The 14,499-nt window shown below is 38.5% G+C and overlaps 1 protein-coding gene across 1 annotated transcript in view; it reads left to right on the top strand.

Annotated features, from left to right (window-relative positions):
• The window catches only part of LOC134403678 (ankyrin repeat domain-containing protein 26-like), an 84,242-nt gene that overhangs the window by 64,348 nt on the left and 5,395 nt on the right, over positions 1-14,499 (top strand). The window contains exons 35-38 of the mRNA XM_063134055.1: positions 603-744; positions 6,043-6,333; positions 6,468-6,703; positions 7,724-7,970. Of these exons, the coding sequence (XP_062990125.1) occupies positions 603-744; positions 6,043-6,333; positions 6,468-6,703; positions 7,724-7,970 (916 nt within the window). The remainder of the gene's footprint in view (positions 1-602; positions 745-6,042; positions 6,334-6,467; positions 6,704-7,723; positions 7,971-14,499) is intronic.

Genomic DNA, 14,499 nt, shown 5'->3' with positions numbered 1-14,499 from the left:
AGCCAGTTTCCTAGCTTCTGTTGTTTGGCTCTCCTGGCTTTCAGTGCACTACAGCCTCAGCATCGTAGTGGATGGGTGTGTAGCCCAAAGGCTCTGTGTAGTCAAGAGATAAAACGGGCATTGTATCTTTGGATAAGCATTGACTCCTGGTTCCCTGTCAGTAGTAGCAGTGCTGCTGCAAGGTGAGTAAAAGTAAAGGAGGCAATACCACAAATTACGAGTATCTGGAGGAGCAGAGGCAATTATTCTGTCATTTGTAACATTGCTTCTATCATTGATAAAGGAGTGCCCAAGTTGCGACTTCATCAGTGCAGCCCATCAAACTAGTGTGCATTTTACTAGTTAATTAGTGCATTTACCTGTATTGTGAAAAAAAAGCAAGTCAGTTTGCATTTGTGATAATTTTGAAATTGGATATTCATAGTTTAGTAAACAAGCTATGAAAGGAACAATCCACTCTATTTGCATTCTCTCATATTTTCAGCCAAAGCCTCCCTGGGCGAAGTAAAAAATATTCTTCATAGAATATTTTAAGCAATTGAAGTAAACCCTTAATCCGATTTTCAGTGTATAATTTGATTTCTGTAATATGTACTCTACAGAATTAAAAAGCTTATGAAAACAACTAAAAAGAAACTGAAAGAATATGAGAGTGGAGAGAGTTCGTCTCAAGTAAGCTTTCATGGAGAAATCAAGAATAGATACTCAGAAATTGACATGGAAGTTGGAAAGCTAAGAACAAAGGTACATTCTAGCTTTTGCTTTAATACATTCATTATTTCCTTGTATAAATGTAAAGGTCGTACTGGTTCTTAAATATTCTAAAGCAAAGTTAACAGCTTGTAACTTATTTGCTGACATTTTTTTGTGAATCGCTAGTCTATAGCAGCCATTAGTAACTCTATATTCATGGTCTAAGGGGCTATAGTTCCTTTGGCTGTTATCCATGTTTGTTATATGAGGAAAGATGGGTAGGCTGGGAAAAGGTATTTTGTCTCCAGTGTAGGACAAACATAAACAATAGCAGACAGTAATGAGTGTGGTTAGGTACTCACCGGTACAGAGTACTCAGAAAACATTATGAAGTTCCAGAAATTCATTTTGTTTGATGTTCTAGAGATACACTTTGGCTGCGATTAAATGATCCTCCAAACCATGGTTTGGAAGTTTAAGAACAAATTCTGGGCTCCAGTGTTCCCTAACTCTTCTCCTTGCTTCAGGCATGTCACTGATTCCCCCCCCCCAGTTTGATTAAACAATTGTTTTCTGCAAACCAAGATGTTTCTGTAAAACCTAATCTACTCTCGTCACTGAGGGGTATGTGCTTTCAGCTGTTTAAACAATGAGAAAGTGGTCCAAAGGGCTTGTGAAAATCTCCTTTTCCAGGGGCATCAAGCAGCATGCCATCTGTGTACACATATTGGAACAAATAATAGTATCCAAAATGAGGCTGCATGACAGACAAAAACGTTTGGGCTTTTCCTTGTGATTTGTCACCAAGGTTTTGTATAATATTCAGTATATGAGTAGGATCTCTCTCTCTCTCTGACTCTGTCTCTCTCTCTATATAAAGCAGTAGTGTGGCTTCTGCCTTTTATATACCGCTTTCATAGTGGAATATCCTGCTTGGTGTAGATGAGCCCTCTCTCTCTCTCTCTCTCTCTCTCTCTCTCTCTCTCTCTCTCTCTTTCTCCGCCACTGCTAATTTGCAGTGTAGAAAATTTGCAACCAGTAGAAAATTTGATCCAAAGGGAAACCAGACTCTGACCCCCCCAAAAAAGTTGCTCTTTGATAATTCAGTATTTTGAAAGGGATGGTTTTATTGTTTTCTCTTGATTTTCACGAGTACTTTCATAATGGGATCTCTTTACAATTTCCTATGAGTATTGCTCATTCAGAATTTATGGAGTGATGTTTTGTGAGAAGTTTAATGTATGTTTGTTTTACGGGAGAAATTAATGATAGACATTAGTAATTATCAACAGTTTACCAGCAAAACTATAAAACAATAAATTAGCGACATTCCTAAAAGAAAATGGTGTATGTCAGCAGTTTCTGGAAAATAATCAGGTGTTTATTGTTGATTGAATGAATATATTTTATTACGGTCATTGACCAATACCAACAGTACATTTAACAAACACTCTATACAAAATATGTTAACACATTAAAACTACCAACATCTAGATAGTCAAAGTTCAAAACAATTATATCAACAAATCCATCTAAAATCACAGAGTACACTCAGGGGCTAAAAAGGTACGGCATGTTATTGCAATCTCACACTATTGCCCCGCTCGTGCTCTTCGCTCCTCTGATGCCATGTTTCTCGCCTGCCCAAGGGTCTCTACTTCCCTTGCTCAGCTTCGTCCATTTTCTTCTGCTGCCCCTTATGCCTGGAACGCTCTTCCAGAACATTTGAGAACTACAAGTTCAACCACAGCTTTTAAAGCTCAGCTAAAAACTTTTCTTTTTCCTAAAGCTTTTAAAACTTGATTTTGTTCTGACTTTATACTGTTAGTTTTACCCTACCCAGTGCCTGTTTACCCTACCCTGTGCCTGTTTGCATTCTCTTCCCCTCCTTATTGTTTTATTATGATTTTATTAGAATGTAAGCCTATGCGGCAGGGTCTTGCTATTTACTGTTTTAGTCTGTACAGCACCATGTACATTGATGGTGCTATATAAAATAATAATAATAATAATAATAATAATAATAATAATAATAATAATAATTGCACAAAATTTAGCTACTTTATTGGTAATATAGGGAATCTTATCAGAGAGTAATAAGGAAATATAAAATTTTGCAGTTCTACCCAGGTATTTATATAAAATAGGTAGAATAAGATCATTTCTAAGATCTCGATAAAAAGAACAGTATAAAAGTACATGCCTCACCATTTCAACATCCCCGTTATTACAGGGGCATAGGCGGTCTTGAAATGGTATTCTCTGGAATCTCCCCTCCAAAAACTTGGAGGGCAAAACATCAAATCTGGCCAAAGTAAAAGCTTTTCTATAATTTGCGTAAATCAGATTAGTCAGATAAGCACTTGACTCAAAGGTCTTATTTCTTAAGGGACTGGCATAAGACAATGAGCTGACATACTCTTGCAGTACAATATCCCAGATTCTCTGACAGCTGCCTTGGCATTTAAGTAGCCTAAAGCTATTAAAGCGTTGGGAGAAAATCCCAATAGAGATAACTCCTTACCCAAATGCTTTTTCCATTTCGATTGAAAGGAGTCCAACAATATCAAAGGAGCCAACCCAACTGGTAAGAATGTAAGTTTCAACCAATAATTTATCATATGCAATTTGGTACGGGCTTCAATGGGAATTAGACCAGCCTCTAGCCTCAAAGCAGCATTGGACACACAATGAGGTATTGAAAATATAGTTCTTAGAAACTTGGTCTGAATGATTTCTAAAGGGCGGAGGTTATAATAGGCGTACAGCTGAGATCCATATAGCATTTGGGCAATAGTTTTAGCTACAAACACTTGGATCGCGGAAGGGATATGTTGCCCGCCTTTAGTATAAAAAAATCTTATCAGTGCTCCTTCGTACGTTTGTCACCACATGATTTATATGAGTGAGCCATGATTGTTGATTGTATTTACTACTTTTTTCTTTTTCTTTTTGCAAAACCAATAACCTATTCATTTAATCTATTCAGTGGCACAGAAAAGATAATGGATTTTTAAATAGTTAAATGCAAGCAGTGGTATTGTACATAAGAATTGTATCTAAAATACTGCAAGTATTTATTTATTTATTTTATTTATTTATTTAATTACATTTATATACCGCCCCACAGCCCGAAGCTCTCTGGGCGGTTTACAACATTTAAAAATAGTAAACATTAAAAGTATACAATTTAAAAACACACACACACACACACACAAAAACAGTATAAAAACAACAGTATCCATTTAAAAACAACAATTGTGGGGTCCATTAAAAACAAACTTAACGTTGTTAAATGCTGTTAAAATGCTGTTAAAAATGCCTGGGAGAAGAGAAAAGTCTTGACCTGGCGCCGAAAAGATAACAATGTTGGCGCCAGGCGAGCCTCATCAGGGAGATCATTCCACAGTCGGGGGGCCACCACTGAAAAGGCCCTCTCCCTTGTTGCCATCCTCCGAGCTTCCCTTGGAGTAGGCACTCGGAGGAGGACCTTAGATGTTGAGCGCAGTGTACGGGTAGGTTCATGTCGGGAGAGGCGTTCCATCAGGTATTGTGGTCCCAAGCCATGTAGGGCTTTATAGGTTAAGACCAGCACCTTGAATTGGGCTCGGAAACATATAGGCAGCCAATGCAAGCGGGCCAGAATCGGTGTTACATACTCAAACCTCCCTGTTCCAGCTATCAATCTGGCCGCCGCATTTTGCACAAGCTGCAGCTTCCGGACCGTCTTCAAAGGCAGCCCCATGTAGAGGGCATTGCAGTAATCTAATTTGGAAGTTACCAGAGTATGGACAACTGAAGCTAGGTTATCCCTGTCCAGATAGGGGCGTAGCTGGGCCACCAACCGAAGTTGGTAGAAAGCACTCCGTGCCACCGAGGCCACCTGAGCCTCAAGTGACAAAGATGGTTCAAGGAGAACCTCCAAGCTACGAACCTGATCCTTCAGGGGGAGTGCAACCCCATCCAGAACCGGTTGAACGCCCCCCCATCCGATCAGAGGAACCACCCACCAGCAGCATCTCAGTCCTGTCTGGATTGAGTCTCAGTTTATTAGCCCTCATCCAGTCCATTGTCACAGCCAGGCACCGGTTCAGCACATCCACAGCCACACCTGATGAGGATGAAAAGGAGCAGTAGAGCTGCGTGTCGTCAGCGTACTGATGACAGTGCACTCCAAAACTCCGGATGACCGCACCCAACGGTTTCATGTACATGTTAAACAGCATGGGGGACAAGACCGATCCCTGCGGAACTCCATACTGAAGAGTCCACGGGGCCGAGCAATGTCCCCCAAGCACCACCTTCTGGAGCCGTCCTGCTAAGTAGGAGCGGAACCACTGCAATGCAGTGCCCCCACTCCCAACTCAGCCAGACGTTCCAGAAGGATACCATGGTCGATGGTATCGAAAGCCGCTGAGAGATCAAGGAGAATCAACAAAGTCACACTCCCCCTGTCCTTCTCCCGACATAGGTCATCATACAGGGCGACCAAGGCTGTTTCCGTGCCAAAGCCGGGCCTGAAACCCGACTGAAATGGATCCAGATAATCAGTCTCATCCAAGAGGGTGTATTTATCCTTTTTTAGTAACGTTTTAATGTTTTATAGCCAATTCAAATCAAATTCTAAACAGATTGGAATGATTGAAGATGCTGCGGTCTAGCAGGGATTTCTGTAAAAAGAAGAGTGGGGATCCAATTTCCACCAATTCTCCCTGTGGTCCCATTCCCCCTCCCCCAACTACACTTGGGTTGTGGGAAAATTGAAAGGTAGCAGGAGAAAGAGAAAATGGACTTAAATCACCCCTCTTGCCCTCCTGCACCACTTTGATTTCCAGAAGTCTCCAGTGGATTGATTACCTTTCTATGAATGATATGTTTTGTATCAGTTAAACTTAGGGCTTTCTCATTAAAGAAATCTTGGTTAATTTTATGAGTTTGATTTTAATTACGTAGTCTATTAAATCTGTATGAACATGCCAATGATGAGGGGGAAACCACTGGTTCTAAAGAAAAAGCTGCACTTTTTTCATTTTAGATGTTGCAGCATGTATCCTATTAGAAGAGGCATTCCCCTTTCTCTCTTGTAGTAGTGAGTGCCTCTATTGTGATGGTGTTTGTTTTCTGCACTTTTGATAAGTATATATATATTTAAATATTTAAATAAATTTATCTAGCTGATTAAATTATTAAATGTTGCAGTCCTAGTAAAATCATATTTTCTATAGCCCCCAGCCCCTAAATCTGCCACCAAATCTGTCACATACAGCTAAGTGTTACAGGTGGCCTAGTCAATAATATTTTTGTGTAGATATGTAACATTTTTTTGTTCATTACTTCTTGTTTGTTCAGGTTGATGAACTTTCCCACCATTTGGAAGTTGAATCAGCAAGATGTACTCAGTTGGAATCTACAAATCGCGATCTACATGAACAATTATCTTCTATGAAGATACTACATAAAAATCATGAAAAACTGGAGAAAAGCAAATTGCACCTGGAAGAAGAGGTAGCAAACCTCAAACAACATGTACAGGGTAGTGTGATAGACCTCAAGCATGTGGAACAATACAAGAGAGACATTGAAGAGCGAGCTAGACAAGAAATAAGACAAAAACTGGAAGAAGTCAATTTGTTTTTACAGGTAAATATATTCATCATTTCTTGACACTCCATAGTCATGAAAACTTGCTACATTTATTCATCAGAATATTGATGCAAGGTGATAAGGTCAAAAATTAACACTTGTATTAATCCTTGTTGCCCTTTGTGTTCTAGACACAGGCGGCTTCACAAGAAACCTTGGAACAGATAAGAGCTACTAGTAATGCTTCCCTGAGAAATCAGTTGGAGAACAGAATTAGAGATCTGGAATCTGAGTTGGCCAAACTGAAAAGTAGTCAACAAGACAACATCTTACAAAAAGAGTCTACGCATACAGAATTGGAAAGATATAAGGGACTGTATTCAGAAGAAATAAAAATGAGAAAGTCTTTGGGAAGCAAATTGGATCGGTAAGCCAAAAGGGACTTCTAAAAGTAGAGTTTTATTGTGGTCCTTTCCTGCAGTTTTTACAGATGAATCACTTTTAGATCAGTAATGTCCAGCGTTAAAAGAAAACACTACAGCAGGGGGAGTGGTAAATATATCTACCTCCCCTGCACAGTACTGCTCAGGTTCGAGGTTAGATGAATGTGAAGCTACTCATCTATCCCTAGAATCTGCAGTCTCCCATTACTGCACTACAGAGGAAGTGTTTAATAATTCAGCACCCTTTCCACCATCCCCTAACTTGTTTTTTCTAATACCAAACTTGGTAGTCCTAGGCCTATCAGCTGGGAAGCAAAACAGGCCCACCTACTATATGCAAGTTAGTGATTTCTGCATACCTGGAGGCTAACCCAGATATACAGAAGAAACACATTTGCTCATAAAATGAAAAATAAAACAAAAATTGGCCTGAGAACTGAGCATGCTCAGTGACCTTCAAAAGCTATAGATTGTTCAGGGAAGTGGAACATTAACATGTAGGGGAGGAAAATGGGAGGAAAGGAAATGAGCTTGTTCAAGACTCTTAACAGCTTCTAGGAGTCTGGGTGGGTACATGCCATCAGGATTAAAAATGTCCCTCCCTATGCTATAGGAGATTTCATATGAGGAAAAGGGGCATCTTTTTCATTTTCCCACTCTTCAGACGCCTCCTTTCCTCACTAAATCGCAAAAACAGGAATTAAGTTTGAGATGAATCTGAGCCCTTAGCCTTGTATAGCACAGTGGGGAAATTTTCAGGAATATGGGGAAGTAAAAAGACATCCCTTTTTCATGATTCTCTGCCCTGTCCCATGAACCTGGAGTACGACTACAAGGCCCCTGTTCCAGGCTAGCTAGACCCCTAAACAGGAACAATCTTGTTAAGGGCTGGAGCTACAACACAATGTTTTGCTGTGGGTTCTCCTTGTTATAAACTCAAATGTATCTATTCTTTTAAGATGATCTAGAAGTTAATTGCTCACTTGCTGCAACCCCTTTTACAGAGCTAATGAGAAATTAGCAGAAGCCAACGCCAGGCTCTTCCACGAGCGCCACAAGAGCAAGACTTTACTTGCCAACAGCTTTATAAGTGGAAGCCTTTCTTCAGGTCCCGTCTTGGAAACAGTTCAGCTTGGAAATATTGGCAGCAATTTAGCATTAAATAGACCCCTTAGCCTTGGAGGAGGATTCATGACCCCAACTGGAAACCCGTTAGCTTCAAAAAACAGAGTGGAGGCTTACCTGGCAAAGGTTAGTAATCGTGAATATCATTCTGATTTGTCCTTACTATTATGCTATAAACTTAAGTCATGTTCTCATGAACAGTTATTACAGTTTAACAATCATACTAGAAGTCCTTAATGTACTTTAGCTTCTGTGTTTTCCCTTTAATAGACGAAATGAAATGAGTAATGGACAATAATACCAGCTTCTCTCTTCAGAAATAAGTAATAACATCTTAATGTCCACTTTTGTTGTTACAGCACTTGGCCCACTACAACCTAATGTTGTTTACTTATGTTAATGTGAACACAACCCACTGCTGAATAGCTGTGTTAACACAGAATTCTGTGTTTTAATGTTTTGTGATCAGTTTACCGCTGACACCAAAATTGTCAGAGGTTTATAGTTGTTGTTGTCAACAACAACAAAAATAATAGTAGTAGTATAGCATGCCCAATTTGAAAAAAAATATTTTTCATTATAAAAATGTATCTGCATCCTACTCTTTTTTCCAAAGGTTTGTTTGAGCATCGTAAATCCCCACTTATGTCTGGGAACAGTTATTGGATATGGGAGAAATGTGTTTGGGCTTCACTGGGCTTCTGAGAAGACCCTTAGAACAATTGTTTTGGGACTGAGTCTTTGCAAACCTCTGAAAGATCTGATATTGGGTACTGCTTGAGGGATGTGTTAAAGGGAGAGAAACAAATTTTGAAAAAGAAAACAAGACAAGAGCAACTTGTGTAGCTCAAGTGACAGTAAGATCTAGTACAAGATAAACAGTATGCATCATTTAGAAATACTTTACTATAGTGTGCATTCATGTCATTGTTAACTAAAACTAGATTTTTCTTAATTGAGATTTGGTTATTGAACATTATCAGAGCAAATCATAGTGTTTGGAAAACCTAAAAAAAAAAAAAGGCAAATGAAGCAATTCCTTGTCTTTAAGTAGCCAGCCTGGTAGCCTGATAGACTTGTTTCAATATGATGCTCTGTTTTGGTTTTTTCAAAGGCTTTGTTTTCCAGTTTTGCTAGTTCCTTTAGTCTTGCTTGCTTTCTCCTTCTATCCAGCAATAGTTTGCTCTTCTCTGTTTAATCCAACCCTCAGAAAGGAAACATTCATTATGTGAAAAAGGAAATATGAAAAAGCTAGGAATATCTAAGTATAAAAAGGTTTATATTTTTAAACTATGACTTAGAAAAAATTGGTGAATGTTTGGTGTTCAATTAATTAATTGTGGGACTGGTTACAGAGTTCTGTTTCTTTCACTACCTCATGTCACAGTGCAGTTAATTTTATGTATCCTTGCTATTGGTGTTTAAATTGTGCCATAATCTTATGCTTTGGAAATAACCCTTTTACTGCTGAGTATAATTTAAGTTAGGGTGACCATATGAAAAGGAGGACAGGGCTCCTGTATCTGTAACAGTTGCACAGAAAAAGGAATTTCAGCAGGTGCCATTTGTATGCATGTCACACCTGGTGAAATTTCCTCTTCATCACAACAGTTAAAGCTACAGGAGCTATACTGTGACCAGATTTAAAAGAGGGCAGGGCACCTGCAGCTTTGACTGTTGTGATGAAGAGGGAATTTTCACCAGGTTCTCCATATATACAAACGACACCTGCAGAAATTCTCTTTTCAATACAACTGTTAAAGATACAGGAGCCCTGTCCTCCTTTTCATATGGTCACCCTAATTTAAGTTCAAGAAGAACATCAGTCATAATGGAGCCATAAAAAGGAAATGAAACTGTTTTGATACCTTCTATAAAGCAAGAATGAAATCCATTCCATAGTATAAGAAACTCATGACATTTATGAATCTTATACACTCAACCTTGCCTGTATGGACCATTAGAACTGAGTGTAGCATTTCTCTTAGGGCCTAGGATATTTCACTGATCTTTGGGCCCAGGTGGAGGGGCATTTCCAGCTTTGCAAGTTTTGTTTTTCCTGAGGCAATGTGTTCCTAAGAACTTAATAAGATTTAAGAAAATGTATTTATTGTGACATAATGCCTCCATTTGTTAGGTCCCCCTCTCAATTCTCAGTTTTGTTTTGTCTTTTGTCTCTCCCCCCCCCCACTGGAGTCTTTCTTAATCTACTGGATTCCATCTACACCTACTTTTCTATGTGGAATTATGCTATGTGGTATTGCAGCAATATGAAAATACCTTACAATATATGTTCTTGGTTCAAAGCTTTTACTTCCTTTTCATTATTAGTTTCTTATTAATAGAATTTAAGAAGTTCATTCTTGCCTCATTTGCTTTACATTGGTTACTTGTATCATTATTGCTTATTACTTATACAATATCAAGGGAGGGTAATCCTACCTAAAGCGCCAGAATGCTACGATGTCCGAGCCCCGCAACATAGCAGAAGTGAGGGAGGAGTGGATTTCCCCTCCCTTCCTTCCAGTTCCAGGTGAGGGGAATTGACTTGTTTCCTTTCCATCATTGTAAGAAATGGGAGAGGGGTATTTTTTACACCAGCTCCAGGGCCAGCGCAAATTTTCCCTTCTGTTGGGGGCATGGATCCCCTGATCTGCCACCCACTTTTTTCCTCTCCTGATATCTGAGCTCTGTCAGGGAGGGCAGGGAAGGGCTACATACGTTTCTGCAGGGATTAGAAGTGAAGAGCCAAGGTTGGATCTCCCCCTCCAAGGGCAGAACTCTCTTTCCGCCCTCTGAGTATTTGTGTGTCTGGTGATGATGGTGGGGATCTGCTATATCTTATGGCCCCTGAGGCACCCTCCCAGGGAGATAGGATTGCACCCTTAGTGTACATGTTGTATTTCACAGAGAAGAGTTCCTACTCTCAGGAGCAAGTGAGAGATGATAAAGGGATGGGGAAACAGAAAGGAGACAGTAGCTGGATATCCAAACTGTGAACAAATTTAACACCATGTCAATTTGTCATTTATATTTTATCACCTCAGCAATGACATTTGCTGTACTCTAGTTAGTTCGCATAGTCAGATATATGTGAAGTATATATACAAATATATTTGATAATATAGGCCAATCAGTATTAATAATGAATAGCAAGATGGAGCAACACTGTACAGTTTGCTGATTTTCAGATACAATAAGGGGAAAGTCATATGAAGTCTCAGTGTAGATACTATTCTCTAGATGAAATAAAATGTAAGACATCCAGTAGAGCTAGAAGGAGCTTTATAAAGTAACATTTTTCTTCAAATTCTTTCAACTCACACTTATGGGTTCTATGCCTACACAGAGCAGCTTCTTGGAAAGCTCCAGAATTTTAGAAACTAGGATCTGGCACTTGATCCTTCCCCAAGAGGTACAGAAGGTATTTACATGAGAGGCTTTTTTCTTACATGCTTCCTTAGTAAACTGAAGGGCCAGTGGAGCATAAATCTACTTTGTGCACCTCTCCCAAACACATAGCACACGTTTTGTGTCCATCAGTGTTGAGGATCTTCCCTTCACAATTGTTGCACTGTTTCAAAGAACTGCGTAGTGCAAAATGAGGCCAAACAGTTTAAGTCCATGAGGAGAAAACTTAGCGGTCACCAAATGGGCAGCAAAACAATTAACAATGAAATAACCGGATGCTACCTTAATTTGATAAAGTGTGGATAGTGACAGGTTCAAATGGACAGTGTTTATTCCTCATAGCACTGCCAAATGAAGCTCATAGTGTACTAACTTGCACTTCTGTCCCTAATGCCGTGTTATTTACTTCATGCTAGTGCTTGTTGCTCCAGGATGAGCCTGGAGTGGTTCTAAAAATATAAAAGGTTTAGCCTAACATAAGTAATAATTCTTGTTGGTCTCCTGAGTCCAACTGAGTAGAAAGACACTTGCTGCCTCTCTAGGCCTATGTGCAGTGCACACTTCACCAACCCACTCAAACGAAGGAGATGAGTGCCAGCTCTTTCTAAAGTTCTAGAACTTTCCCTGATGTTGGTCTGTGCAGGTGTGGAACCCATATGTGTGACTTCACAGAAAGCCATTTGAAGAATGTTTATTATGGGTAAGCAATCTGTTTTGAAAGTGGTGTGATTCAAAGGAGTTAAATATGAGGATAAAATAGAAATAATAAGAGAATGTAAAGGAAGGAAATTATTTCAGAAAGATTATGAGAGCAATACAGGGTTTTTGGTAGGGGAAATAGATAAGCCTCTTACTTTGTCTTAAAGAAACCAATAAAGAGAGACAGAGAAGGGAAAGAAAAGCTAGAGAGGAGCAAGGAAGAAAATGAAAATGGAAGGAGGCAGAATGAGAATAAAGGGATGTAAGCAGGGAGAGAGAATGTAAGTAGGTTAATAATTCTTTACTTTCATTATATATTGTTCCTCTGGCATACATTTTCAAAACATGTATTAATTTCAATTAACGGCTGCTAGATTCATCTCATTCCCTGACCTTGTAAATGATTTTGAATAGGAATTCAAAAATACTGTGACAGCTTGTTCTGAAAGTTGCTATCTGATACATGCCAGGCTGTGTGGCAGATTGAGGATGCAGTGTATTCAGGTTCATCTATAAACTAGCACAATAATAATTGCTAAATTATAAACCTATCTGTTCATAAAGACGTTTTGTATTAAGTAGTTGAAAATGTGATTATAGTCTTCCTCCTCCTAACAGCTACATTCAGATGAATATAATATTAAGCTGAAATATGCACAAACCTTTTGCCCATGCCAGCACAAGATAATCAAACTAGGAGGTCTCTAATAAACCATAGTTTAGTGTTTCATCTAAACCAAAAAAAATAATAATTACCAGATTTGGAAAAAGCCAGGATATTAAACCAGTTTCAAATAATGATAACTTTAAAAGCACACTTGTTCCAAAACTCGTAACCATGGTTTCCTGGTTCAGATGAGATGGGAACCTGGTTCATTAGAGACTTCCTAGCTTAATCACTGCTCATACGAAAGGACTGCTTGCAGAAGGAAAAGACTAATGCATTGGACACTTTCCTTTCTGTAGTCTTTGTTTGTTAGTTTGTTTAAAGTATTTATACCCACTCTACAGTCAGAAAGGTTCCCAAATAAATGAAAAAAGGCAATCTTTGTCCTTGGTTTGCACTCTAAAAAGTTACAACACAAAAAGGGAAAGCGAAACAGATGCAGATGTAAGACTACTAGTTGTAATGGAAATAGTTCAGAGAGGAGCAAACATTGATCATCTCTCAACAGAGGTGATGGTGGCATTTCTTTTCTTCTCTGCCCCTGTTACAGCCTAATGGAATGGCTGCTGGATGATCGTTTGGACAGAAGCAAAGCTTCAAAGACCTAGCTTCTCAGCTGAACTGATGGTGGCTCTGTTTTCCTTCTCTCCCTTTGCTATCATATCTGCTGAATCAACATGGCTTTGTTGTATTTTTAAAACGTCGAGGCTTGAATCTATGGAACTCCCTGACACAGTGTTTAATAAAATGTTTAATAAAATTCTCAGACCTTTATTAACTATAAAAATGTTATCCACTGTCACCAAAATAAACTGTCACCATTTATAAAATTCAAGATATAAAAACTTAGCTATATAAAGACATAAGCAAAAGTTATTGGAGAGAAGCTACTACATGATAAATGTCTGTTACTACCTGCTTCAAGTTTAGCAGGTAAAGTGGCCCTAAGCAACTGTCTAGTCTAAGTGATGTCTGCTCCAGATTAGCTGTACCTTAATTAATTAAAGGGTAGTATAATAGGAGATTATCACAATAACATTAGATATGTCTAGAATAGTCTGATAATCAGAGTTTGGATGTGTTTCTGTAGAGAGAAATGGGCTTCAAACCTTTCCAACATGAGGCCATCTGCTAAGAGTAGAAGTATTACTTTACTGGAATCATGCTGAGTTTATCAGCTTTATCCCTTTCTGCTGAAGTTGTCTGTGTATCTGCCATACTAGACTAAGTGTGGTGGGAAAAGAGCAAGTACTAAGTGCCTTTTAGCTGACTTGGAAATAATCCAGGTGAGCCATGTATGGTAAGAATAATAAAATAAGGTGTCATTGGGTATAAGTGCCCCTCAATATATAAATGTAAAAGTGTTTTCATTTATTGCTATAGATTAATTTATATTAAGAGTTTACTTAAAATAGTCCTATCATGGCACATAGAATTTTGAGTAATTAAAATTAAATATATTTCTAGATTGACCCCTGTCTTAGATAGGAATGACGGATGTGTGCATTTAAATATTGTTACTCAGCATATTTTATGCAACATTTGAAAAGTGTTTCAGACACTGAAACATTCTATATTTTAGACACCAATATTCTATAGAAAGGATTACAGGCTGTATTAACCTCAAATGCTTTAGAAGGAAGTGGCTGAAGTTGGTTTCTGTCTCATTTTTTAAATGTGTAATATCTAAATATATAGATATTACACAATATGACTTCTGAACTTACATGTTTTGCAATATCAAGCAGAAATCTATACTTTGCATAAAAATGGATTAGATTTATTTATTTATTACTTACTTACTTACTTACTTACTTATCTATAACACCCAATAGCCAGAGCTCACCCCCTCTCCTCAAATCATAAACGTTTGGAACC

The sequence above is a fragment of the Elgaria multicarinata genome, chromosome 9 (genome assembly GCF_023053635.1).
Source record: "Elgaria multicarinata webbii isolate HBS135686 ecotype San Diego chromosome 9, rElgMul1.1.pri, whole genome shotgun sequence".
Classification (NCBI taxonomy): domain Eukaryota; kingdom Metazoa; phylum Chordata; class Lepidosauria; order Squamata; family Anguidae; genus Elgaria; species Elgaria multicarinata.
Note: the sequence above shows the minus strand (reverse complement) of the source record. Positions and strands in the feature narration are given on the sequence as shown.